Here is a 22,533-nt window from a genome sequence, read left to right as displayed (position 1 = left end):
CTTATAAATGCTAACTGGAAGGCAGGGGTTAAAATCCATAGTTTTATCTAATAGAAACTACAATATAACAGACAGCATTTCTATAAAGTATTTGAAAAAGGCCTAAGGACAAAATGAGTGACAGAGACAGGATATTGGTTGAAACTCTGATGTTATGAAATGTGCCCCAGCAGCATGCCATCTAGCAGTGTCGTGAATTTATAGTGTCTGATAAGAGAGAGAGAGAGAAAAAACAGTGACGGATATTGCGATTTATAAATAAAGTGAGAAAAGCCACACTGAATACCAAACGCGGTGTGGGAACTTCAACTTTCCAAATATTTGAACATATAACAAATACAAAAATGACTGTTTTGAAGAGCCACTCTTATTCGGTCACAAAAGAAATAAAACCATTCCAGTTGTCACGAGTCACTGTTTTCTGAACTGGAGTCAGTGGAGGTGCTGCTGGCCGAGTCTGAAGAGCTGCTGCAGCTGACGGGATGAGACACAAGCTGACTGCTTTTCTCTGCAAGTAAAGGAAGCACCATCACCAACTCAATGATACACAGATGCTGGCTGCATTTAAATGTTTTGGGTACTTAAGTATACGTAGGGCTGGGTATCCTTCAAAAATATTCGATGCCGGTACCAACACTGGGGACTTCGATAGCGGTACTTTTTAGCTCCTACTGCGTGAGCCCTGCTCTGTGCGTGACGTAGAGTCTTTCCTGCATGCCTCTGCGAGGTGTAACCTTAGACAGCCAATCACAAACATTATTAGATCTTGGTAGAAGCGTGCTGCATGCTTATTGGCTCACTGACGCCGATGAGCTTTACTCCTTAGGTAGTGAATGACGAGGCATTTTTCGATCCTTTAGAGGTAATTCGGTCGGCGCCTAAAAAGTATTGAATTCGGTACCCGGCCCTCCTTAAGTATCACCTCAATATCAAATTGTTCAAAAGGAGGGACAGCAACAAGGTTTCATACTTACTCTGAAATTTCTTGAACTTCTTATACAGACATGACTTGACGTATTGCTCCAGCTCGCGCAGGGTGGACGGCTTCAGTATCTCAAAGTCGATCTCGATCTCGTCGGGGCTGGTGTCCCGCATCGAGGGCTCTCGCGTCTGAATGATCTGCACCACGCGGCCCAGCTTCATGCCAGACAACCGGTTAATGTCCAGGCTCAGCTGGTGCTTCTCGTTGTACGTCATTTGCAGACTTTCGTCATCCGAGTCCCAGTCTTTGCTTACCCTCCACGACGGCCTGAAATTCAAAGCAGAGCGAAGCACAACGCAGTCAAAGGTCTCTAAGCGGAAATGACATACTATGAAAACAGGGTTCCTCGGTTGTGGGAAAGGTCCTACCTGGAGCTAGGTTTTTTCCGGCCTTTAAGTTGCCTGCTGTCCTCTTTCTTGTCCTTTTCTCGTTCCTTCTTTGGTTTAATCACAGGGACTTCAGAGAGTGCAGAGAGCTGCTCGTGAACAGCTTTAAGCTGGGTAGAGCGTCAACAGAAATGGTCTTTTGTGGTGTCACATAGTAGTATCAAAACTTTGAGTGCCAAGAAAAACGGCAGCACTAAGAAAACAAGGCAGAGAGTAGTTGCTGTGTGCTCTCAAGCTGAAGGAGATGCAAAATAAGGCGTAAGAATAAAGACCAGGAAGTCTCTTTGAGCGATTTTACTGTGCGCTAGGCCGAGTCTATCTCAGCATGCGATTTTATCAGTCAACAATATCCTCTCCAAACAATGAGAGGAGTCAGAGAAGGAAAGAGAGACAGGCATCGATTTCTCCCTGCTGTATATTTAAGAGCCAGAAAGTAAGGTGACAGAAATATTGTTTTCTGGTGGCAGTTCAAATCTCGTCGCACACCAAATCGTTCAAAACGGTTACTCCCTGTATTGTGCATAGTTTGTTGGTCATGTGCGCCCACTGTGTTTATATACAGTACGGTGCCAGTTACATGTTTGCAAATGAATGGGCCAGCTATAAGCTGCTGCATACAAATCATAACGTTTGCTCCAGAAAAGTCATTTAGAAATGAAGAAACATCTATTGATTTGGTGTGTGGTGAGACCTAAACTTACACAAAAGCCCTATTTCTTTGTGGTATATTACATATACAGAATGTTTTTACAGGTAGCGTGTGAGCAATGCCAGCATTTGGAAGGAAGGCGACACTTTAGATAACTCAACAAGTAATCAGTAAAGCGGGGGTGTTGCTAAACTTAAAGAGATCAGTATAGAAACCCACCTGTTCTGCACCCACCTGTTCTTGCAACTCGGCAAGTCGGGTGGCACGCTCCTCTGCCAAGTTCGATTTGTCTAAGTTGGAGGAGCCGCTGCCGCTTATCACGCCAAAACCCGCGCTCTTCGGGGACACGGCACTCATTGGTGAAAGCGACTCCACCGGCTCGTCTGGCATCTTTGCAAACCTCGTCTCGAACACACCCTGAAGCAAACACGCGCACAGTGATCAAAAGGACAATCGAGTCCAATAGAAAGCTGGGCCTCAAGAACCGGTAACACTCAGTTTAAAGTCTTTAATTAGTCAATTCAATCATTCCAAAAAAAAATTAAAAATACCTGGAGTTTCCTGGCCCCCGTGACAACAAAGTGATTTGGAGGGTTGTATTTGTAGCAATTGGAAAAAACTAGCCTAACGTCTGCAGCGAAGGCTTGTGCATCCTGGTACTCTCCTCCATTCAACTTTTTCTGGAAATTAAAAAAGTCAAAGTTATCAAGACCACATACATGAAAACTAGATGAACCCTAGGGGGAAATGTACTGGTATATGTAGGTGTACAGCTCATACTTTAACAGTGCCGAGATCCATGGGGTATTTGATGATATCGCGGTAATCGTGTAGCCCCAGAGCGTCGACGTCGACGGGCTTGTAGAAGGGCCAGGCGTAGGCCACGTATTTCTTAGACAGCATTTCCGTCAGGATATCGTTGCAATAGCTGAGCTGTTCGCTCAGATTGCCCTGTTGGGTTTCAGTATCAGTGGCGCCGCCTACCTTCTGCCCTTTCTTCTTCATTGGCACACACAAAAACAAAACAAATTTCAACAAATTGGCCTCATGCTCTGGGGGTATTTGAAAACAATACGACTGAGGGTCAGAAGCATGAATGGCGACTTACTTTTGTGGCGTTGTGTGAATGGTCTTTGGGCGTTGACGATAAGCTGGAGGGTGTGTAGCTGCGGCTTGGCTGAGTTGTGGGCGTCGTAGCTGAAGAACATGTGGTCCCACTTCCTGCATACATGTATTAAACACAAATTTAAGGAAAATAAAACATCTGGGTATATATATATATATATATATATATATATATATATATATATATATATATATATATATATATATATATAAATAAAAGTATTGTATAAGTTTCAATGTGCATTTAGATTTTTCTCCTAACATTTTTTGTATTTACTGGCCACAAGAAGCTCGATGGTGTTTGAAGCCCCCCAACATCGCCTTCCAGGCAGCTAACCCTAACCCTAAGCATAACCATTGCCGCGCTGCCTGGAAGGCGACGTTGGGGGCTTCAAACACCAAACACCCCCCAAGAAGCGGTGACAAACATCCAGTGTTTGTCTTTAATCTAAACCAGGGGTCTTCAATGTTTTTAGGCCAGGGACCCCTTAGCTCAAAGAGAGACTAGTGCATATATTGTATACAATTGAGTTGCATATTAAACTGGGCTGAATGGATGAAAATAAATGGTCATTATTTATACATCGTGATTTAACGTTAAACATACATGTGGAAGGCACAGTGAATCTATTATAAGCAAATTTATCTTTGCTTTAATATGTTGGATTTATATTAATGTATATTTTCAGACATTTTAATTTTTGAAAATAGAAACTTTCCAAAAAACATTTTTTTTGGATAATTTGGCGCCCCCCGCCGCACTAACTCTGAGGACCGCCTAGGGGTGGAGGACCCCCTGTCGAAGATCTCTAATCTAAACTAAATAAATGAGATCTTTCTGTGTTGCTCTGTGCAGATCGTTTTCCCCTCCGATTTCTAAAAAGCACGCACACAGATCAGTTTTTCTTGGTGGCAGTGAATGTGTGAAAGTGCGCACTGTACACGCAAATGAGCAGAGACACATCCACAATGACCACGTTAACAGATGTATTTTTCACATTTCCAACGTGCATTATAAATCGGGTGGAATGAGAAAAACACGCTTAAGAAGAAACCAGAATTTCAGTTACTGCAAAATTCAACCTCAGTAGAGGACCTAGAAGGGTAGAAAGTATGTGGTTTGGAGCAGTGTCATTTCAAACGGAAAGAAAAAAAGGAGAGAGGGCAGAGGAGGGTCACTGATGCAGTTAATCTCAGCTGCTGGCTGAGCTGTCAGAGACTTTAGGGTGGCACTGATGTTCATTCAGGCTGAAATATGCAGCTATAAAGTATAATAAGATGGAACGACTGCAGTGACAGACGCAATGCTTTGCACACTAAATGAAGGTAAAAACACATACTACACATCCATTTCCTCAACCTTCCTGTCGTCTAGGAACTACGTCACAAATCCAACTCACCCCGTTGTCCCTGAACAACCTTTTACACACTGTGCCGTAGAGCACTCAGTTCACACCTTCTCACGTTTTATTTATCGCTACCACTTCCAACCCCTGCGTACCAGGTACTCCGCATCCCCTCAATGCATGCACAACCTTCCTTTATGTGGCCCCTGGCTGCCACATGAGTATGCTGTGTGCAGTTTATTGAATTCAAGGGACCGGATTGATGAGATTCAAATTCCTGTTGTTATGTCTTAACTGTAATAATGTGAAGTAGCCTGAAGCAGCCTCACCTGTTCCTACATGCAAGTTCGTTACCTGGAATGCTACTTTTTCGGCCTTTCCCTTTGGCAGCATGGGGGGAAATCTCCACTTCCCCCTGGGGCATCTGGGCAACTTTTTGCAAGAAAATCTTTTCCACTGCGAGGGCCATCAGCACTATGTCATCTGTAGGCTACAGGAGAGGGAGGTCTATGAGGATCTAGTTTCTGCGAGGCGAAAACCAGCGTGCTGCATTCCCAATCACGAAGCTCCTCACCTTGTTATAGATGTAGCAGTTGGTGAACATGGTGTTGAAGTCTTGCATACATTCACTTGCGCTCCAATAGTAGTTGTTCTCGAGCCGTTTCTTGATGGTTCCCAAGTCCATGGGAGAGGTTATTATCGTATGATAATCCTGATTAAGAAAGAGAGTCAGCGTGTCAGATGAATGGAGTCTTGCTTTTGGTTTCTGTCCCACATCTTCAAAAAATATCTGATGAGGAAACGGTTATTAATACGTCACTTTTATTTGTCACATGAAATTGTACGAGGTGCAATGAATATTAGTGCACAAGTCGTGCATTTTATCACTTAATTAAAAGCTTTCTCACTACCAGGATCACTTTAGTTTTTCACAAATTGGACCTTATTTTGGTCATAGTTCCTATCTGTTGTAAAAACACGATACCCACCAAGTTAATATGCTGTGATCTGGGAACACGGCAGCATTGACATGAAGTCAGAAGGGACAAGAAACCCAGGTACTGAGACGATCAGACCATTTCAAATAAACTCCCAGATTAGCCGAATGTACAGGCAAACTTAAATGACTGCCAATCTTTCTGTTGGTGTACAGTAGTCCATGCAGTGTCTTCTTGTGCAATGAGGGATTATAACCAACATTTCAGTTTTACCTCTTTACAAAGTGTTTTAAATAATGTGGCTAAAACGATTGCTCGTTTACAACCCGTCTGATCGCCTGACCAACCGTGTTTCTGACTGTGTTGTAGTGATGTCACCATGGTCCCAGATCTCAACAAATAATTTAAGTGGTTACGTTATCAACTGATACAAATGATAGCCAAAGCGATGTAACTAACACCCCAATTGTAATAAACTAAAATTACTCGCTCACAACGCATCCAGCTATTCAGATAGTTGTCGGGTTTTTTTGCCCACCTGAGAGATCGGTGTGAGAGATTTCTACATCCAACCCAAACAGAGGTGAATGGAATTCCATTCCAAATTCTACATCTATTCAACACCAACATCTCACTCCAAAACAGTGTCTGGATTATTACCCTGGATAGTCCACAGTTTTAAATTAGGTCTAATAGAGAGTACAGTAGTATTAATTAAATGAGGTAATCAAATTAGTTAAATTCCATAATTAGAGCACCTACTTAAAAATATTATCATTCATTAGGTACTGACTAGCATGTACAGTCATGCATAAAATGCAGTAACATAGATTCCAGGTTTTTTCAGAAAAGGGTTATTTGTTATGTTATGTATATGGGCTTCACAAACATTGGATGAGATCGAGGCCGAGTGTAGTACCACATTCCCGCAGCTCTATACTCACTGTGTAGTGTTGTTTAAATGGGGTGTGCATGAGGATTAGGAGACAACCAAAACCAAGGGAGAAACAAAAAATTTGTGAACACAACTTAAGACAAGATCAATAGCTGCATCGAAAGAATGACAAAAATGGAGGAAATTTAAGGATTTAGAAGCAGTTTTACTTCAGTGAAAGAAAAGAGGAAAGCAGACACTTCCCAACAAGTAAAGACAAACGCATATATGTGACATTTTAGACGGATGACAGACAGTTACACAGTGGGAGTTCCTGTGTGAAAAAATGTACCTATGTCAGGCGTCCAAAGCCTATATGCTACTTTAATGTTGTAGTTAAAGGCCCAGTGTGTAACGTGTTTATCAAAATCTGTGTTGCCCGTTCACAAACTTGTTCTTTTTCATGAATATTTACCACCACCACCACCAATTCCAAGTATTCCTTTTGGCTTGAAATTTTACATTTGCATGAACTGGGGTAGACGCTCCATAACCGTGCGCCGTCTTGAAATACGTTAGCCGGTAAGGGACATACAGGACATACCGCTCCGCCTTTCGCGTTATCGCTGTCACATGATAAACTCACAGGCGCTGCTAATGCTGCTGATGGGTATCGTAGCTTCCCGGCCCCAGCAAGTTTGAAGAAGGAAACATGGATGACCACACATACTCAAAATCCAAATTTCAGGAACAGGAGTCTTCTTCTTCTTCGACCAGAAAAAGAAAAACGGATATTGAAAAGAGCAAGAGACCGGCTTTTTGAAGCGTGAAGGCTACCGTAGCTGTAATACGTACTTTGAACTGCGTGGCGCGAGAGAGTTGATTGCGATATATGATCTCGACGCTAGATGGGAGAAATTCCTACACATTGGACCTTTAATAATATGGTTGGTATCAAATACGCAACTGCCTTTAACGGGGATTTTTATCACAATTGCAGTTAGTAAAATACCATGTTACAAAGAGCAAAAGAATTACAACTTTCTAAAGCCACTATGGAAGCTGCAGAGGTGGGTTTAATTCAGGGTTTGAGCTTGTGCTTTTGACTTGCAAAATCAGGGCACAGGGTTAGCTACGATCTAAATGGTGAACTAGTACTTAATGTTAATCTGTCCACTTGTCATTGAATTTCTTAATTGCATTAAGTGATTATTTGTTTTTGAATACAATACAAACAATAATTACTAACAACAAGCACGACACACTGTATTGTGCTGGATTGAACGCATCTTTAAAAAAATAAAATAATTGAAGAACACTGACAACAAACTACTCACTGGAAGTCCAAGACTGACTGCATCAACAGGCTGGTGAAAGGGCCAGGCCAAATGGTGCCGCCACAGGGATTTAATTACTACATTCTGCATGTACTTCAGCTGGTTGGTCATTCGGCCTGGCCTGCTGGGGTTGGTCACCTCAGGAGGCGGAGGATTCACAAAACGTGGATGGTCCGGGTGCTTGTCTGCTGACATGATGGCAGCGACTGGTTTTCAACGGGTGAACAACGTCAACGTCTGCTGGTTGCCGTTATCATTGTGAATTCTGTAGCTTCCGTCTGTCAGCTTATCAAAGGCTCTGAGGGATTGCTGGCTCCCTTCATTCATAGTTTTCATACCAGCCAATGGGATCTGTTAACATTAAAACAGAGATCATTCCTATGGTCCAGAAATACAAAACCAGCAGCCTCTAGGGCTGCACGATATTAGGAAAATATCTAATTGCGATTATTTTTTACTGATATTGTGATTGCGACATGATTCACAATATTGGAGGGAATGATAATTGTTCTAAAATCATTTATTATTCTCATTGAAAAATCCCAACAAAAAAAAGTGTCAAGTGTGATTTTTTGCTAGGATCTGTACCAAACAAAGATTTTTTCTTTAGTCTGTAGGATACGATTTGTAGGCCGGGATTTCTTTGCAGCACCACAATACTTTATTTTAGAATGGTTTGACACATATTTTGCCTTTAACAAATATTGCGCCCCACCTACTTTCAAATTTGGATGCAGCACAGGGGTGGTGGGGATGGACTCTCAAAAAAAATAAAAAAAGGTCATAGCAGAATACACACACACACACACACACACACACACACACCTAAATTTGGACAACGGGCACAGACAAAACCACAACAGACTCCATACCAAGGTAAACTGTCAAAGTTTAACTTTGTATGTAACATAAGACATAAGTGAAGTTGAAATTATGCTTATGAACTGCTCACATGAATACATGTCTGGTGGTTCTCTACATTCACAGCTAACGTTATATGATACTGAGCTGTCCGTCCATGTTGGCATGTTTTTCAACTGCTGGGTTTAATTCAGGTGTTATATGAGTGCCTATATCAGCGATGACTGAAATGCATGTTCCTTTTGTTTGTTATTAATACTGTAAATGACGAAAACAAGTTTTTAATTGTAGTTTTGTCTAAGTATAACATGTGATTCGTGGAAATTTTATTGCCACTTTGTACGGGAATTAAACAAAGAGTGTCAAAAATTCATCAAGATAGAAGTTTTATAGTTTAAGACAGGACGGACATAGAAACTGTGTAGCGACACAGGTAACCTAAGTTACAGTAAAGTTTATAGGAATAAATAAACCTGACGTTACTGACTTTAACCTCTTTGCATTGACATGTTAGCATAAAGGCTGACTTAAAACTGGACAGACAACGACTTAGCTAATAATTAGCTTGACAGGTTTAAAAAAACAAAAAAGTAACGCTACGTTAGCAAGGTAAGCTAACAGAAGGTGCAAACGTTTGGTGTGGGAAGCTAACGTTAACAAAAGTGGTAGCTCGTTGTTAGCTTTACTTAAGTTAACGTTAGCTAGCTGGGGAAAGCAACGTGCAGTGCCAAAAACTTATAAACACAAGTCGCCATTACGAAACAATAAATAGTTGTTAGCATAACTAAGAACACTGCCCACCGTTAACGTTATTCGGGATTTTACATACAATGGTCAAGTCCGACAGTCCTGCTTTGTTTTGAGGAGGTCGTATTTTAGCACAGGAAACGTGATCCGCACAGATTGACGGGAGAGTCACAGGTAACGTTAAATAAACAACATTCAGGACAGCTAACGTTACTGGAGTTTTTAATAACTCCTTTGCATAAGAAGGCACGTTGAAACGAGAGTTAAGGGGGTGCTCTCATTCAGAGGATACACATAGCACACAGAGGCCCAACACAAAAGCCCAGTTAACTCCAGAGGGCACCGCCCGACAAACTTTAAAAACTGAAAACTTTCTTACTGAAACAAACCTGACGCGAGGAACGTGTCCGCCTCGAACGTGCTCTCCTCCTCCTTTAACTTCACTGGCTGGCGGAATGTAAACCAACGTGGACAGCGCTACCTACTGTGTTGGAGTGTGTCGAGCAATTCTATTATATTAAGGTATTGACGCTGATTAAAAGGGATATGTCTAACTTACTCGTCGACATTTGACCGTAATATTGTACCATTAATGTTATCTAACTGCCCTGAGCAGGACAATTATAAAAATGTTGATATGACTAAATGAATAAAACGAATGTGCCCCTTACAATGATGTTATAATCACTAACCCAAGTACACATAACACATTGTCATTATAAATCAGAAAACAACATTCTCAGCACGGTAAACTAGAAAACCACTACTGAAACCAAAGTGACAAAATAAATAAATTTGCCTTTGACCTGCTTTGTCCCTCATTAGCTTCCGTTACGTCTGAGGGTGACACGCATGCGCAAAGTAGCACCACCACCACACCACATTCCCCGCTTCTCGCAGGCAAACATCTAGGAGCAAAGCCAAGTGATTTATGCTTTCTCCATGATCGCCTGAATAAAAATACGCAAATTTCTCGTTCCGATCTTTACGAGGAGTAACAATCTGACCGCGAAGCTGCAATAAATCCCTGTGAGTATTCGGCGTATGTCTGATTCCTCATTGTTTGAATGGAGGGCCCCTCCGTGGCAGCTCAACCAATTTGTCAACAGCATCAATGCATGTAGCTAAAGCAGACGACTAACGTTAACGTTACATGATCAGACTGGTATTAGCTCTCGTATTAAACCAGTTGATATACGTTTGGGTTGGTATTTCTCTTTGTCTGACTTCAAATCCTTAATGTTGAAATAAATATATTACGTTAACGTTACAGTATGATAACGATAACGTTAACTTGTTAGCTAACGTTACTGTCAGAGTTGAACTTCCCAGCGAAGAAAATCCGTGTCGCCCTTTGTTTAATAATTATTCGTATCAAATGTATTGCAGTTAAACACGAATTAACGTTAGCGTATTTGTAATTGATTACAACTGGCGAGCGTTATAGTCTTAGCTGTCTGTATACAATTTTTACATTTAGCTAGCTAGCTAGCTAGTCGTTTTAACTTTCACAAGTCCAGTTAACGTCATCTAGCTAATTGCTAACTAAAACAAAGCTACACGTAACGTTATAGATACAGGAGAAAGCAGCCACACAGCTCATGAGATTCTAACGTGAACATCTAAACACTAGGTAAAAAAAAAAAGCATCCTGTGCCAATAGATTTAAAGACAGCATTTACTGAGAATTGCAGCATCCGTCCCCGTAATTTCATAGTTATGACTTGTCTCTAACGTTAGCTGTATGAAAAAAAACACTCGTAGTTACAGTATAAGCATAAATATCAGTTTGCTCATTTTGTCAATTAAATCTGGCATATCACGTTACTGTACAGCACTCACCTGAGTTACATTATGTAAGGATCCATTGGAGAAACAAGTGTTGCACCTTTAATTAATTTGAAGACCAACCAATGCAGACAATGATTTCAATCACACATTGTGTAATGTACATAATGCACTAATCATTAATGCATTAATCACACCAGTGACTAATGTATCACAATGTGCTGTCATGTGGCACCGTCTCCTTCATACAACGCAGACCTTTTAAAACCCTGTTTGGCGATGTCACGCTGGCCGACATGTCAAGCCTGCATGTTGCTGTGTCTTCCTCAGACTGTGTGCAGTTGGTTATGCATTGTTCCACTTTTCGTTGTGTAACATAACAGCACTGACTGACTTCTAAAGAATTCCCTCCTTCATTTGTTTCAATATCTGTGTTGTCTGTTTCAGGATCGTGCTCAATAGATGCTCATTTCCTCACCATGGCAACAGAAGACAAGAAACCAGAGACTGACACCAAACCTCCAGTTGTTCCATCAGCATCTGCCAGTCAAAGCAAGGTTTGGATTTCTGTAATACCTTCAGCGTTTCCTGCAGCTTCCCATTCTATTGCAACTACAGCACTTATTGCTTTATTTATTGTCATTTATGTCATGGTGAGAACATTCATGTTTTTCTTTAAAGCTACTTTGTGTAAGCATTTCTCCCATCTAGCAGTGAAATTGTATATGACAACCAACTGAATATTACTTTCTAGCGCCCCCCCCCCCCCCCCCCATTCCGAGCGAGTTCTAACTCCTACGGTGGCCGAACCCGAAATTAGCTCTTAGTATGTCCAACGTTTACACGCAGCTGTTCTAGCCGTCTGTGTTACAACTGCATGACGCGAGTTGTCTGCCATGGAAATCACGACATTATGCACAACCATACTATAGTTAGCCAAGCAACTATGAAACTTCGAATTTACACAAATAGGCAGAATTACCTGTCGAGAAGAAAGCAGGAAACTACGGCGTCCATCTTGGAAAAGCCACTCCAATATTAACTTTGGTCTTGTTGCATTGCCTGTCGCGTTGTCGTTTTAATTCTCTTTTTAACTTCCTTGGCGAATCCGTTACATGTCCTCGAGAACAGGTGTGATCCTCCATTTTCAATAGGCTGTCAAATCAGCCGGCAGTCGCTGAGTAATCTTCTCCCCCCTCCCTGGCATTCGCCACTGAGTGTAAAAGCGCGAAAGGCGGAGGTATGTCCCTCTTTGGCCAACGTATTTTAAAGATGGAGGCGCAACATGGCGGCCGTCATTCGAGCGTCTCGCTCCTATGTGTTCTGAATGATTCTGAATGGCAGATTCTACGTGTACGAGAATACTTTGATTAGTTGGTGGGAGTAATTACACATGAATGAGCACATATTTGTGAAAAAAACAAAGGGTTTTTTACACAATGGTAGGTTTAATGTCCTATTTGGATGAAATCAATGTTTGCCCATTTTTTCACACAAGTTTTTTTTTTATTTTAATGTTTTGTTTTCATTTACAGTCTGCACCTGCCAAGCCAAACTACAGCCTGAAATTCACATTAGCGGGCCACACTAAAGCCGTCTCCTCCGTCAAATTCAGTCCGAGCGGAGAATGGCTCGCCAGCTCATGTGAGTTCTTCCTCCATTTTCTCTGTCACGTTTCCTTTTAAACCACAAATGGGCATCAGTAAAACAATTAGGGCTGCAATAACAACTATTTTCATTCTCTTTGATCTGCCAACTATTATCATTTAGTCTATTAAAAGTTAATGTATGGTTAAAAAAGAAGAAAAAAATGGCTTTCACAATGTCTCACGTCATGTTTTGCGTTTTTGCTTAAAAAAATGACTTAATGAAGTCAATTTAAAAAATAGTTGCCAATATATTTCCTTTAGATTGACTAATCAACGTATCGTTGCAGACCACTAAACATTCTATTTTAAGATATTTTCTTATTTGCCTTTATCAGTAAATATGCGTGATGTATGAGTAGTGAGCCTGGCTTTATGGAAACTCTAGCGACACTGAACACGTTTGTTTTCTCTTCACAGCTGCTGATAAACTCATCAAAATCTGGGGGGCATATGACGGCAAGTTTGAGAAAACCATATCTGGACACAAACTTGTGAGTTTAACAGCTTGTCATCTCTGCTGCTGCAGCGTGGCTGCTTTTAGGTTATGGTTTGATAGGTGGGATTGTATTTGCCATACTTTCTTACTAGAGATGTTCCGATACCGATACTGCCTAAAACGCTGGTATCGGGAAGTACTGGAGTTTATGCACCGATCCGATACCACGTAATAAAGCCCTAAAGCAAATCTACATCAAAGTAGTTTATTTACGTTCTTTTTCCGTTATAACTGACTGTCAAACTGCAGAATAAAAGAAAGTTCTGTGGCATTCATTGTTCATGTTTCACAAAGAGTTTAACCTGAGCCAGACCGACAACAAAGATAGAAATCATATCACATCCATACAGGGATAGTAGTATACAGTTGTTAAAACATAATAAAATATATGACACACTGGTATCGGATCGGTACTCGGTATCGGCCGATACGCAAGTTCAGGTATCAGAAAGCAAAAAATGGTATCGGACCATCTCTAGTTCTTACCCATCTGAAGTACTTGTGGCTTGAAAAAAAGAGGATTTAAACAAGGCTATTGATCATTGAGAGCTTAAGTACCACGTCCATTTGATCTGTGTGTATCAGTTGTCACTAGGGCTGCTTGATTATGGGGGGGGAAAAAAAAATCAATCACGATTATTTGGGTTAATATTGAATTCACGATTATTTCAAACAATTACTCATTGACTTTTGGAAAGATGTGGCAGTTGTTGAATTTAAAAAACAGTTAGACAAATCAACAGTGAAAACACCTTGAGCTGCCAAATTTCCCTTTTTCCCATATATGTATATCTTTTTTTTCCATTCAGAACACAAGACAAAATAACAGTTTCCTTGCAAAACGTAATGTCTAAAATAACAGTTTTTCTCGATTACTCTGTGTTTGTGATCTTTAGGAGCCAAAATCTTAATTCAAACTTGATTAATTGCACAGCCCTAGTTGGGAGTGAGGCACGGTTTTACTGTTTTTCCTTTCCTTACATTGATTCTATCCTTGCTGTCCTACTGCGAACCTCGAGTACGGGGCTCCTAATCATTCCCCCTGAACCTGCAGGGTATATCTGACGTGGCCTGGTCCTCTGACTCCAACCTCCTGGTGTCTGCGTCGGATGACAAAACCCTCAAGATCTGGGACGTCAGCTCGGTAAGAGAGCGGATTGATCGACTATCTTACTTTGGGCTAAATGAAACGAGTTGTTGTATCACTGGCAGCACAGTCAGATCCTTATGCTTCGTGCCCCTGCTGCCTTCCAGGGGGCTTTGCTATAGCGCCGAACTAAGCGCGCACCACTATAAATAAATGGTAGAAGACGCAAAGGCTGCAGCAGGGGCTGACACAGTGTCTTTTAGCATTATATTAAGTATGCTACAAGTGCAGCTACAGTGTCGTTACAGTCATTCCCCGTCTGCAATGACTGCAGATTGGGAAGGCCCCGGAAACACTGACCAATCAGAGCATCCTGGACTTCTTCGGGAGGGGTGCTCAAAGAGAAAGGCGCTAAAACTGAGCGTTTCAGACAGAGGATGAATGCGGGTATATTCAGACAGACAGGATGAGAAAACTACACATTTATAAAGTATGAAAATGAAATCCATGCACACTCTTCACGATTCATCTCTGTGGTTTCTGTTGGTTGACTAGCCGAAGGTAGTCTAATGCTGGCTGGGCTTCGAGCGTGAAGTCATGTTTTACCTTTTTGTTACCGGCGAGAATGTGACATTTCAACTAATTTTTTTTTTCTTCCTTCTTTTCATCTAGGGGAAATGCTTAAAAACTCTAAAAGGTCACAGCAACTACGTCTTCTGCTGCAACTTCAACCCCCAGTCCAACCTTATCGTGTCGGGATCGGTGAGTACGAAGCTTCTGGCATCAGACGAGCTGTAAATGGAAAGCAGACGTTAGACCTTTTCTAAAGCACTCACTTTTGAGCATTTTAAGAATGTCTCTTGTGTGGTTTTGGGGGGGGAAGTAAAACGTGATTTAATGTTTTTTTGTTTTGTTGCTTGCAGTTCGATGAGAGTGTAAGGATATGGGATGTGAAGACCGGGAAGTGTTTGAAAACATTACCGGCTCATTCTGACCCTGTCTCGGCTGTAAGTTTGTTTTTATTCTTAAAAGAACCCATATTGTAAAAAGTGAGATTTCAATGTATTTTTTGATTATAAAGCAGGTCGAAGTGCTATATTCATACTGTGAAAGTATCAAAACGCTCAGTCCACAGAGAAATGCACAGTCCATATTCAGAAACTGTGTCTTTAAACGAGCCACCAGGACTTCTGTACGGTTATGATTTCACTATATATATATATATATATATATATATATATGTATATGTATGTGTAGAAAGGGCAGCTACAGTGTCGTTACAGTCATTCCCCGTCTGCAGTGACGGTGCAAAGAGCGCAGATGTGGAAGGCCCGAAAACACTGACCAATCAGAGCATCCTGGGCTTTTTCGGGAGGGGGGCTCAAAGAGACAGGCGCTAAAACTGAGCGTTGTAGACAGAGGGTAAATGTGGGTATATTCAGACAGACCCTGTGAGAAAACTAATTGAACATTAAAACATGTAAACAAGTATGAACCTGAAGATGAGCGTGCCATGGGACCTTTAACAGTAGCGGAATCTTCTAGACTTGAGACTAACGTGGTACAGTAATGTGATGGTGTGTCTCGGCTTGCAGGTTCATTTCAACAGAGACGGCTCCCTGATCGTGTCCAGTAGCTACGACGGCCTTTGGTGAGGACAAACTAACAAATTATATACCCCCCCCCCTTTTTAACGTCCACTTGTCTCCGTCCACTAGTTCACATCCACTAATCATGGTGCATCTTTGCCCTCGGTAATGGCACATTTAAAAAAAAAAAAAAAATGCCAAGCAGTGGTCCTCATTAGCAGATTACTGCTCAGTCCGTTTAAGACCTAATGGATCTCATTTGTCACAGTTCGGCAAGCAATTACGTGCCATTTTGTTTGTTTTTCTGCTTTCAAAAGTCAACAGTGAAGACAATTATTTGGGGTCTCATAGCTGCTTGAATAAAAACAGGCAGGATGTGTGCTAAATAGAAATGTCCCACCTGAGTGTAAACGCGCATGTCATAGTTTGACAAATAGCACACGCGCAGCCTGCAACACAAAGAGAGAATGTTCTAGCAGATGTAATTTAATAAACCACATTCTCATTATGTTTCTATGCAGAAAAGCTCATTAGCATTGTTATTACAAGTATTCTAAAATGATAACGCTATGCTCACATTCAGTATCTTTTATTAAAGCGTCTAAACACGACACGCAAATAAATTACAACTCTCTACGCATGTCATTAAAATTGTATCACAAATTGTGTGTGTGTGTGTGTGTGTGTGTGTGTGTGTCTGTCTGTCTGCTGGGACTCTCAGACAGACAGTTACGTCATCAGGAGTGCGTTTCAAAAAATAATCCGAGTTGGTCTGGTTCGCCTGGCGACACTTCCCACAGCACGTATCACGTATACATATAAAAAATGTGCAGCAGATGAGGGCGACATCTTTACTAATACCTTCTGTGTCCGGTTCTGTCCGCATGCTTCCATTTACTCAGAGTGTTACCTAACGATGATATGTCCTAATAATAACCCCTGATCAAATCAACGTGTTCTTTCTTCTATTCCCAGCCGGATCTGGGACACGGCGTCGGGCCAGTGTTTAAAGACACTCATAGGTAAGATCAGCCAGTATGTGCGGTGCCTTCAAGGCCCCTTTCAGTCCCTATTGACATGGTTGCATTTTGTTGAGATGTTCACCTCATCTTCATTCAGTTCATTACCGAAAATAAGTTTCAAGGTGATGTCATTGTGTATTGCGCGTTGATTATTGATCATCAAATTGGAACAAATTCTATCTGAATTGAGGCATCGTCAAATGTGGAGTCTCTCTGAAGATGCTGAGTTATATTATATTTTAGATACTAGGGGTGGGAACATAAATAGAAAGTCAGATGGATGGTGATTTGTTTTGCTTTTCCCCTAGAATCAATATTTTCTATTTATTTATTTATTTTAACCACTGATTCAGCTAAATATTTTCTCAGGGCTCGACAGTAACGGTTGCCCGGTATCCCTTGGCTTCCAGATTGAGCCAATTGGCAACCGGTTGGTGGTGTCTGGTTGTCCCCTTTGGCAACCAACTGTTCAATATGTGTTTTTTTCTTCTTCTTTTTTTTTTTAAATATAAAAACAAAACAAATCAAAAATTAGAAAACTGGAGAAAAAGAAAAAAAATCCAAAGAAGTCAATATTGATGATACAAAAATGTATCCGATCCGCGACTCAAAAGCGTGATCCGTTTAAGAAGGATGGGAAATTATATTGCAAGCCATTATCTCATCGTTTCTTTATCAAAACGTGTGGTATAGTTGCATAGGAAATTAATTGCTCCAAATATAGGCAGTTTAAAACGTGGCAACCGTATTGTCAATTTTGGCAACCAAAAGCTGATGCCTGGTTGCCAAGCCGGCACAAAGTTAGCGTTGAGCCCCGTTTCTGTTTCTACGGTACGACATCATATCCGTTTCCAGCAAAACAGAGCGACATCAGAAAATCCATGTTATGTACTTAAATAAATATATAATATAAATGTCTGACTGACTGACACGTGATGTGCATTCTTCTTAATAAACAGCTTTTTTAGAAACGTCTCATGATGTATTGTAACATATATCATATGGATCCCTGTTAGAAACTATTGCGTGTGGTTTGTGCGCTGACGCGGCTCCTGTTGTTTGTGTCTGTGTCAGATGACGACAACCCTCCTGTGTCATTTGTGAAGTTCTCCCCCAACGGGAAATACATCCTGGCTGCTACACTGGATAAGTGAGTGTTAACGTACCTGCACTAGAGTGAACTCAGGGCTGCTTTCCTACTTTTAAAGTGAGAATTGTGTTGTATTTCCGCCAGCAGAGGGCGGTAGAACACCGTTTCACAAAGCTGTCCTCAGCTGCAGTTTGTGTACATGAAGCGTGTGATTAAAAGACTATGGGGGTTTTTACATAGTTGTTTTGATGCTTGTTTAACACATGCACTGCTGTATTTGTGTTTACTTTTCAGCACGCTGAAGCTGTGGGACTACAGCAAAGGAAAGGTAAGCAGCTGTCCACACACTTTCAATTACTTTCAAAATACAAAAAGTCAACTTGCAGGTTGTCTTTTTGACAGGCTGCAATAGTGATAGTGAATGGCGAGAGACAATAGTTTGATCCCGTTTGAATTGAGCCATGATGTTCCTCAATATACAAGGTCATTCTGAAGATAGTCTCGGTTTGTCTTCAAACTGTTGAAGTGTAAGACTAAGAAAATACGCAATTAGAAAGTACTACTCACCCCAAAGTCGCATAAGTGACGTCTCGCTGAAGCTCCGACGGCGGTGGCTTTGGTCCGGGAACGTAACGGTACGCGGGTCTCGCTCGTTCTTCGCTGCCCGGCTGATATAAAGACGCTGGATGAAAGGCATCCGGTCAGATGGCGTTACGGTACAGATCCATTTGTCCGACACGACTGAAGCGTGGCGTCGCGACGTCATACATCCGTGGTTGATGCTCCACGCCCCTGACCGGCAGCTGATTGGACGAACGCCTGACGTGGGTTTGGCTTCTCGAGAATTTCAACAGACTGTCATGGCGGCTCGTTGAGAATACGATCTAGTATTTTTACGAAAATAGTTCACCGTTTCGGAAAACCTTTTAAGCGAGAAATAGGCCATGCAGTTGCTGAATCTGTCTTGATTTCAGAATCGACAAGAAGAAGATTTCCGTCTACTTCTACTGGATAGTCGCGTCGCGTTCAATGGATTCATTTGCATAAAGACGGGCATCGGCCAGCTTTTGGACGCGCAGCATTCTTTCAAATGCAGCGCCGCCTTCCCGGGAATGCTTTGCGTGCACGTTGAAGTCGCTTGACGTCACCCGTAGGAATAGAGTGGAGCGCGACAGAAGCGCAGCGCGGTCAAATGGATCTGTAAGCGAGCGAGGCGACGCATGTTGCCAGCATGAACAATACCAGGGCCTCTCCTAAGAGGAATGCGGCCACCATTAATGGTTCTGAATACACCTGTGCTTTTCCTACTATGACATGTCAACATCATGTCTGCCGTGAAAAAGGTCTATACATGGCTCAATTCAAATGGGATCAAATCATTATTTTTTTTTTGGAGAGCCCTGTTCATTACTGTACATATAGTTTCTCGAAATAAGGTCTCCCGGGGGTTCACCCTTTGCCTCTCTATAACGTCTCATGTACACACAGTTAAATATACCAAGACGCAACTCGCTCCCCTGGCACCTTATTCCTGAGTCCAGTTGCATAAGAGGATAACAAAATTAGAATACATGTTTACTAGGAAATACTTGAGTACGTCTGCTGCTGATGGTACTAGTTTTGACCGTGTGATACAGAGAAATTAACTTTTCGTTGTTCCTCCAACGTTTCAGTGCTTGAAAACCTACACCGGCCACAAAAACGAGAAGTACTGCATATTCGCAAATTTCTCCGTCACCGGTGGAAAGGTAAGACACAGTTTGTGCAGGTTTCACCAAGTCAAATTTAAGACCTTTTTATGAATGAAATGTAAGACCTTCGTCACAACATCAACTAAGCCCTAAATTCTACTTTGAATGATAGATTTTAAGACTAGAACACAATACTGCAGCTGATTTAAGACCCCGGGAACTCTACGAGCATGTGCGAGTTAACAGCTGACGATGTAACACAGGATTTGTTTCCTTTGAAACATTTTTTTTATTTTTTATTATTCCTTCCTTGTTCTAATAACCCCTCCCCTGTATTTAATGCCTCACCGGCGCAGTTTGTGTATTTATATGTCACGCTTTTGAAATGATTGCGACCGCCGCGTGCAGCTAAACGTAGCTAAAGCTAAATGGCCGCTGTCTTGCAGTGGATCGTGTCCGGCTCCGAGGACAACATGGTTTATATCTGGAACCTGCAGACCAAGGAGATTGTGCAGAAACTCCAGGGCCACACAGGTACGGGAAGACAGATTTGTTGAAGTCTTAACATGCTTAAACACTTTGTCCTAACGCAGCTGTGTCGGCTGTCTTTCACTAAGCAAATATTTTTTTTTATTTTTTTGAAAGACATATATTTGTGACGTTGTATTCCGGGTGCAATACGTTTCTAGAAATTGTCGTGCAGTTCTTAGCACCCTTTCAAATTTTCCTTCTTCTTTTCAGACGTCGTCATTTCGACCGCCTGCCACCCGACAGAGAACATCATCGCATCAGCGGCTTTAGAAAACGACAAAACCATCAAGCTATGGAGAAGCGACTGCTAAGCCCTTTTTTGAATCTTTTGGGCCATTGGATTTTTTTTTTTTTACATTTTCTTTCTATGTTTTCTTGTAAGAAAAGATGACTTTTATTCTAACAGAGAGCTCCTGTGGGATGCAGAGGGCTTTCAGGTAATGAAATTGAGCAAGGAGAAACCAAACGAGACCCATGAGCCACGTACAGTATATCAGCCCAAACCAGAGGCCCCATCTCACATCCTCCATGTGTGGATGTTAACGTTGCCTCCACAGGGAAGCTGGAGACTTTCGTCATACTACACACAATGTTGTTGCTCTGTTCCGGTGCTTTTTTTTTTGACATTGCATTAACTCTGATGTCACAGCTTCCGTACCAACTCCAACACGCGCATTTCTGGTCGTGTTCAATAAATGTAATAATGCTTATTTGGCTTTTCTACAATTTCCTTTGCCTTTTTAATTTGTCTGTGTAATTGTGTAGTGTTGTCTAAACGGCGTCAAGGTGATTTAACTTCGACATCAAGCTTTAGGTTAAAAAAAAAAAAAAAAGGAAATTACATCTAAGGATCCTTGTGGCTTTTATTTATTCAAGTTTTTTTTCCCCGTAATATCCAATGCCAATCTCAAGTGTGCGTGGTGTGCCATGTAACAAGATATATTCAGAGTTTGGAAGTCCCATTAGGGCAACAAACCTAGTGTTGGGCAAGGACGTGAACAAAAAAAAAAAAGATGTATGATACCACAGTAAAAACTCAAATGTGATGCATTGTTTTACAGTCGTGTTGGAGAATTGAATTAAGTCGCCCCTCCTTGACGGTTTCTGACAGTGACCAAATGCAGTTATTTAGTGTTGTAGGATTTGTACATATTCCATTGGCGTACTGTGCTTTGATTCTTTTAGCCGCCTTTGTTGTTCTGGTCTCTTGTGCTTGATTAGCTCTTCCTGTAGTTCTGCTCAGGACGCCGGCAGCGTCTGTCCTCTGTAGCTGACCTGGAGTTTTGTGGAATACATGTTTTGCATTGGACAGCTATGAGCCTGCGACTTAATAAAACCAGTTTTTGTATGATTCATGTTACAGAGTCGTGAGTGAACGTGATGTTGAGTGTATTTTCCATTTTGTTTTGTTTTTTTTACACAAAATCAACCGGCAGCAGTCAATCTCACTTTGAGTTATTTTTTTTTAATAACCTTTTTTTTTCTGTCCATGAAAGATAGAACATCAGAGAACAACCCACAAAGAACAGATGACAAAATTCCATCCCCTTAAAAATTGACAAAAATATAATGAAAAGACATTCCCATCGTGCAGCGACAGGTTGAAAGACATGGCCAAGTAAAGGCGACACAGTTACCGCGGTGCCAAAGACAACAATTCCTCGCACCTTACATTTTCAATCTGAAAATTGCCTCGTTGATAAGCTTATTCCACAACGTATACAACAGCCTGCAGAAGAAAAAAGGGTTGGGGGGGGGGACAGAGTACACAAGCAAGGGATAAAATTACCTTTGTACAAAAATAGATCTTTTTTCTAAGTGTTTTCTTTTTTCTTTAACATTTTACCGTCGATGCAACAAAGAAAGCAGTGATTGTGTCACAAGCTCAGCTTTTCCTGATTACACTTTTTGAACATACAATTGCCAAGCAACACGCACATTTTGGAGAGTTTAAAGTCTTAACCTTATTTTTTTTTATTTTTTTTATCCCTTTCATATTTTTTTGAGGTCCCATAAACTGCTGAGAAGCTGCGACTCTGCTGGTTGATCAGGAGCGATTTGTTTTTATAAAGTCACGGCTGAAATGCAAAAAACGCCTCAGATATTTGTGGGGGAAAAAAAACCCACCAGCATAAATCTCTGAGTTGTTGAACAGCTTGGTCCGAAAGATTTCAATGTTGGAAACACTCGAGGAACAGATCGGTCGATATATATTTATAAATATATACACATATACATATTAACAAAATAGAGCTTTATGTTATAAAGCGTTCATGTAGTTGATCCTTTCTTTATCTAGTCAAGAAGATCCTTGTCTGTTCATTTCCTCGCACATCATCCACTTT

At 41.3% G+C, this 22,533-nt stretch overlaps 2 protein-coding genes across 12 annotated transcripts; one reads left to right on the top strand and one right to left on the bottom strand.

Moving 5' to 3' along the window:
- Positions 1–236: 236 nt before the first annotated feature.
- LOC144531514 (bromodomain-containing protein 3-like) lies at positions 237–9,995 on the bottom strand. Of its 11 annotated transcripts, none has more exons than XM_078271706.1 (11): positions 9,625–9,863; positions 7,638–7,988; positions 5,063–5,278; positions 4,843–4,978; positions 3,126–3,238; positions 2,798–3,016; positions 2,569–2,697; positions 2,252–2,434; positions 1,351–1,478; positions 975–1,249; positions 237–508 (listed from the first exon to the last, which is right to left on the bottom strand). In XM_078271706.1, exons 2-11 carry the CDS (start codon positions 7,830–7,832, stop codon positions 405–407), a joined length of 1,698 nt encoding a protein of 565 aa, XP_078127832.1. In that variant the 5' UTR covers positions 7,833–7,988; positions 9,625–9,863; the 3' UTR covers positions 237–404. The 11 variants fall into 11 exon arrangements, with proteins under 11 accessions (XP_078127832.1, XP_078127829.1, XP_078127834.1 ...); XM_078271703.1 differs by having other exon boundaries at positions 2,237–2,434; positions 9,625–9,859; XM_078271708.1 differs by having other exon boundaries at positions 5,063–5,200; positions 9,625–9,853.
- Positions 9,996–10,095: 100 nt separating this feature from the next.
- wdr5 (WD repeat domain 5) lies at positions 10,096–21,539 on the top strand. Its single transcript, XM_078271709.1, has 14 exons — positions 10,096–10,274; positions 11,481–11,590; positions 12,569–12,677; positions 13,100–13,173; positions 14,233–14,322; positions 14,938–15,027; positions 15,189–15,272; positions 15,861–15,916; positions 16,830–16,876; positions 17,951–18,026; positions 18,261–18,294; positions 19,640–19,714; positions 20,104–20,191; positions 20,399–21,539. The coding sequence occupies exons 2-14, from the start codon at positions 11,513–11,515 to the stop codon at positions 20,497–20,499; spliced, it is 1,002 nt and encodes a 333-aa protein (XP_078127835.1). The 5' UTR covers positions 10,096–10,274; positions 11,481–11,512; the 3' UTR covers positions 20,500–21,539.
- The last annotated feature ends 994 nt before the right edge of the window (positions 21,540–22,533 follow it).

This window comes from Sander vitreus, chromosome 16, assembly GCF_031162955.1.
Source record: "Sander vitreus isolate 19-12246 chromosome 16, sanVit1, whole genome shotgun sequence".
Classification (NCBI taxonomy): Eukaryota; Metazoa; Chordata; class Actinopteri; order Perciformes; family Percidae; genus Sander; species Sander vitreus.
The sequence above is the reverse complement of the archived record's forward strand: the minus strand, read 5'-3'. Positions and strand labels throughout refer to the sequence as shown.

Bases quoted from the DNA above. Each gene is read 5' to 3' on its own strand.
- LOC144531514 (XM_078271697.1), bottom strand. From the start codon at position 7,832: ATGTCAGCAGACAAGCACCCGGACCATCCACGTTTTGTGAATCCTCCG. The intron at 2,698-2,797 runs GTATGAGCTGTA...TTTAATTTCCAG, and splicing joins TGGATCTCGGCACTGTTAAA to AAAAAGTTGAATGGAGGAGA. The intron at 735-974 runs GTAAGTATGAAA...TGGCTGTCTAAG, and splicing joins GAAGTTCAAGAAATTTCAGA to GTTACACCTCGCAGAGGCAT.
- wdr5 (XM_078271709.1), top strand. From the start codon at position 11,513: ATGGCAACAGAAGACAAGAAACCAGAGACTGACACCAAACCTCCAGTT. The intron at 11,591-12,568 runs GTTTGGATTTCT...TTTCATTTACAG, and splicing joins CATCTGCCAGTCAAAGCAAG to TCTGCACCTGCCAAGCCAAA. The intron at 14,323-14,937 runs GTAAGAGAGCGG...CTTTTCATCTAG, and splicing joins AGATCTGGGACGTCAGCTCG to GGGAAATGCTTAAAAACTCT.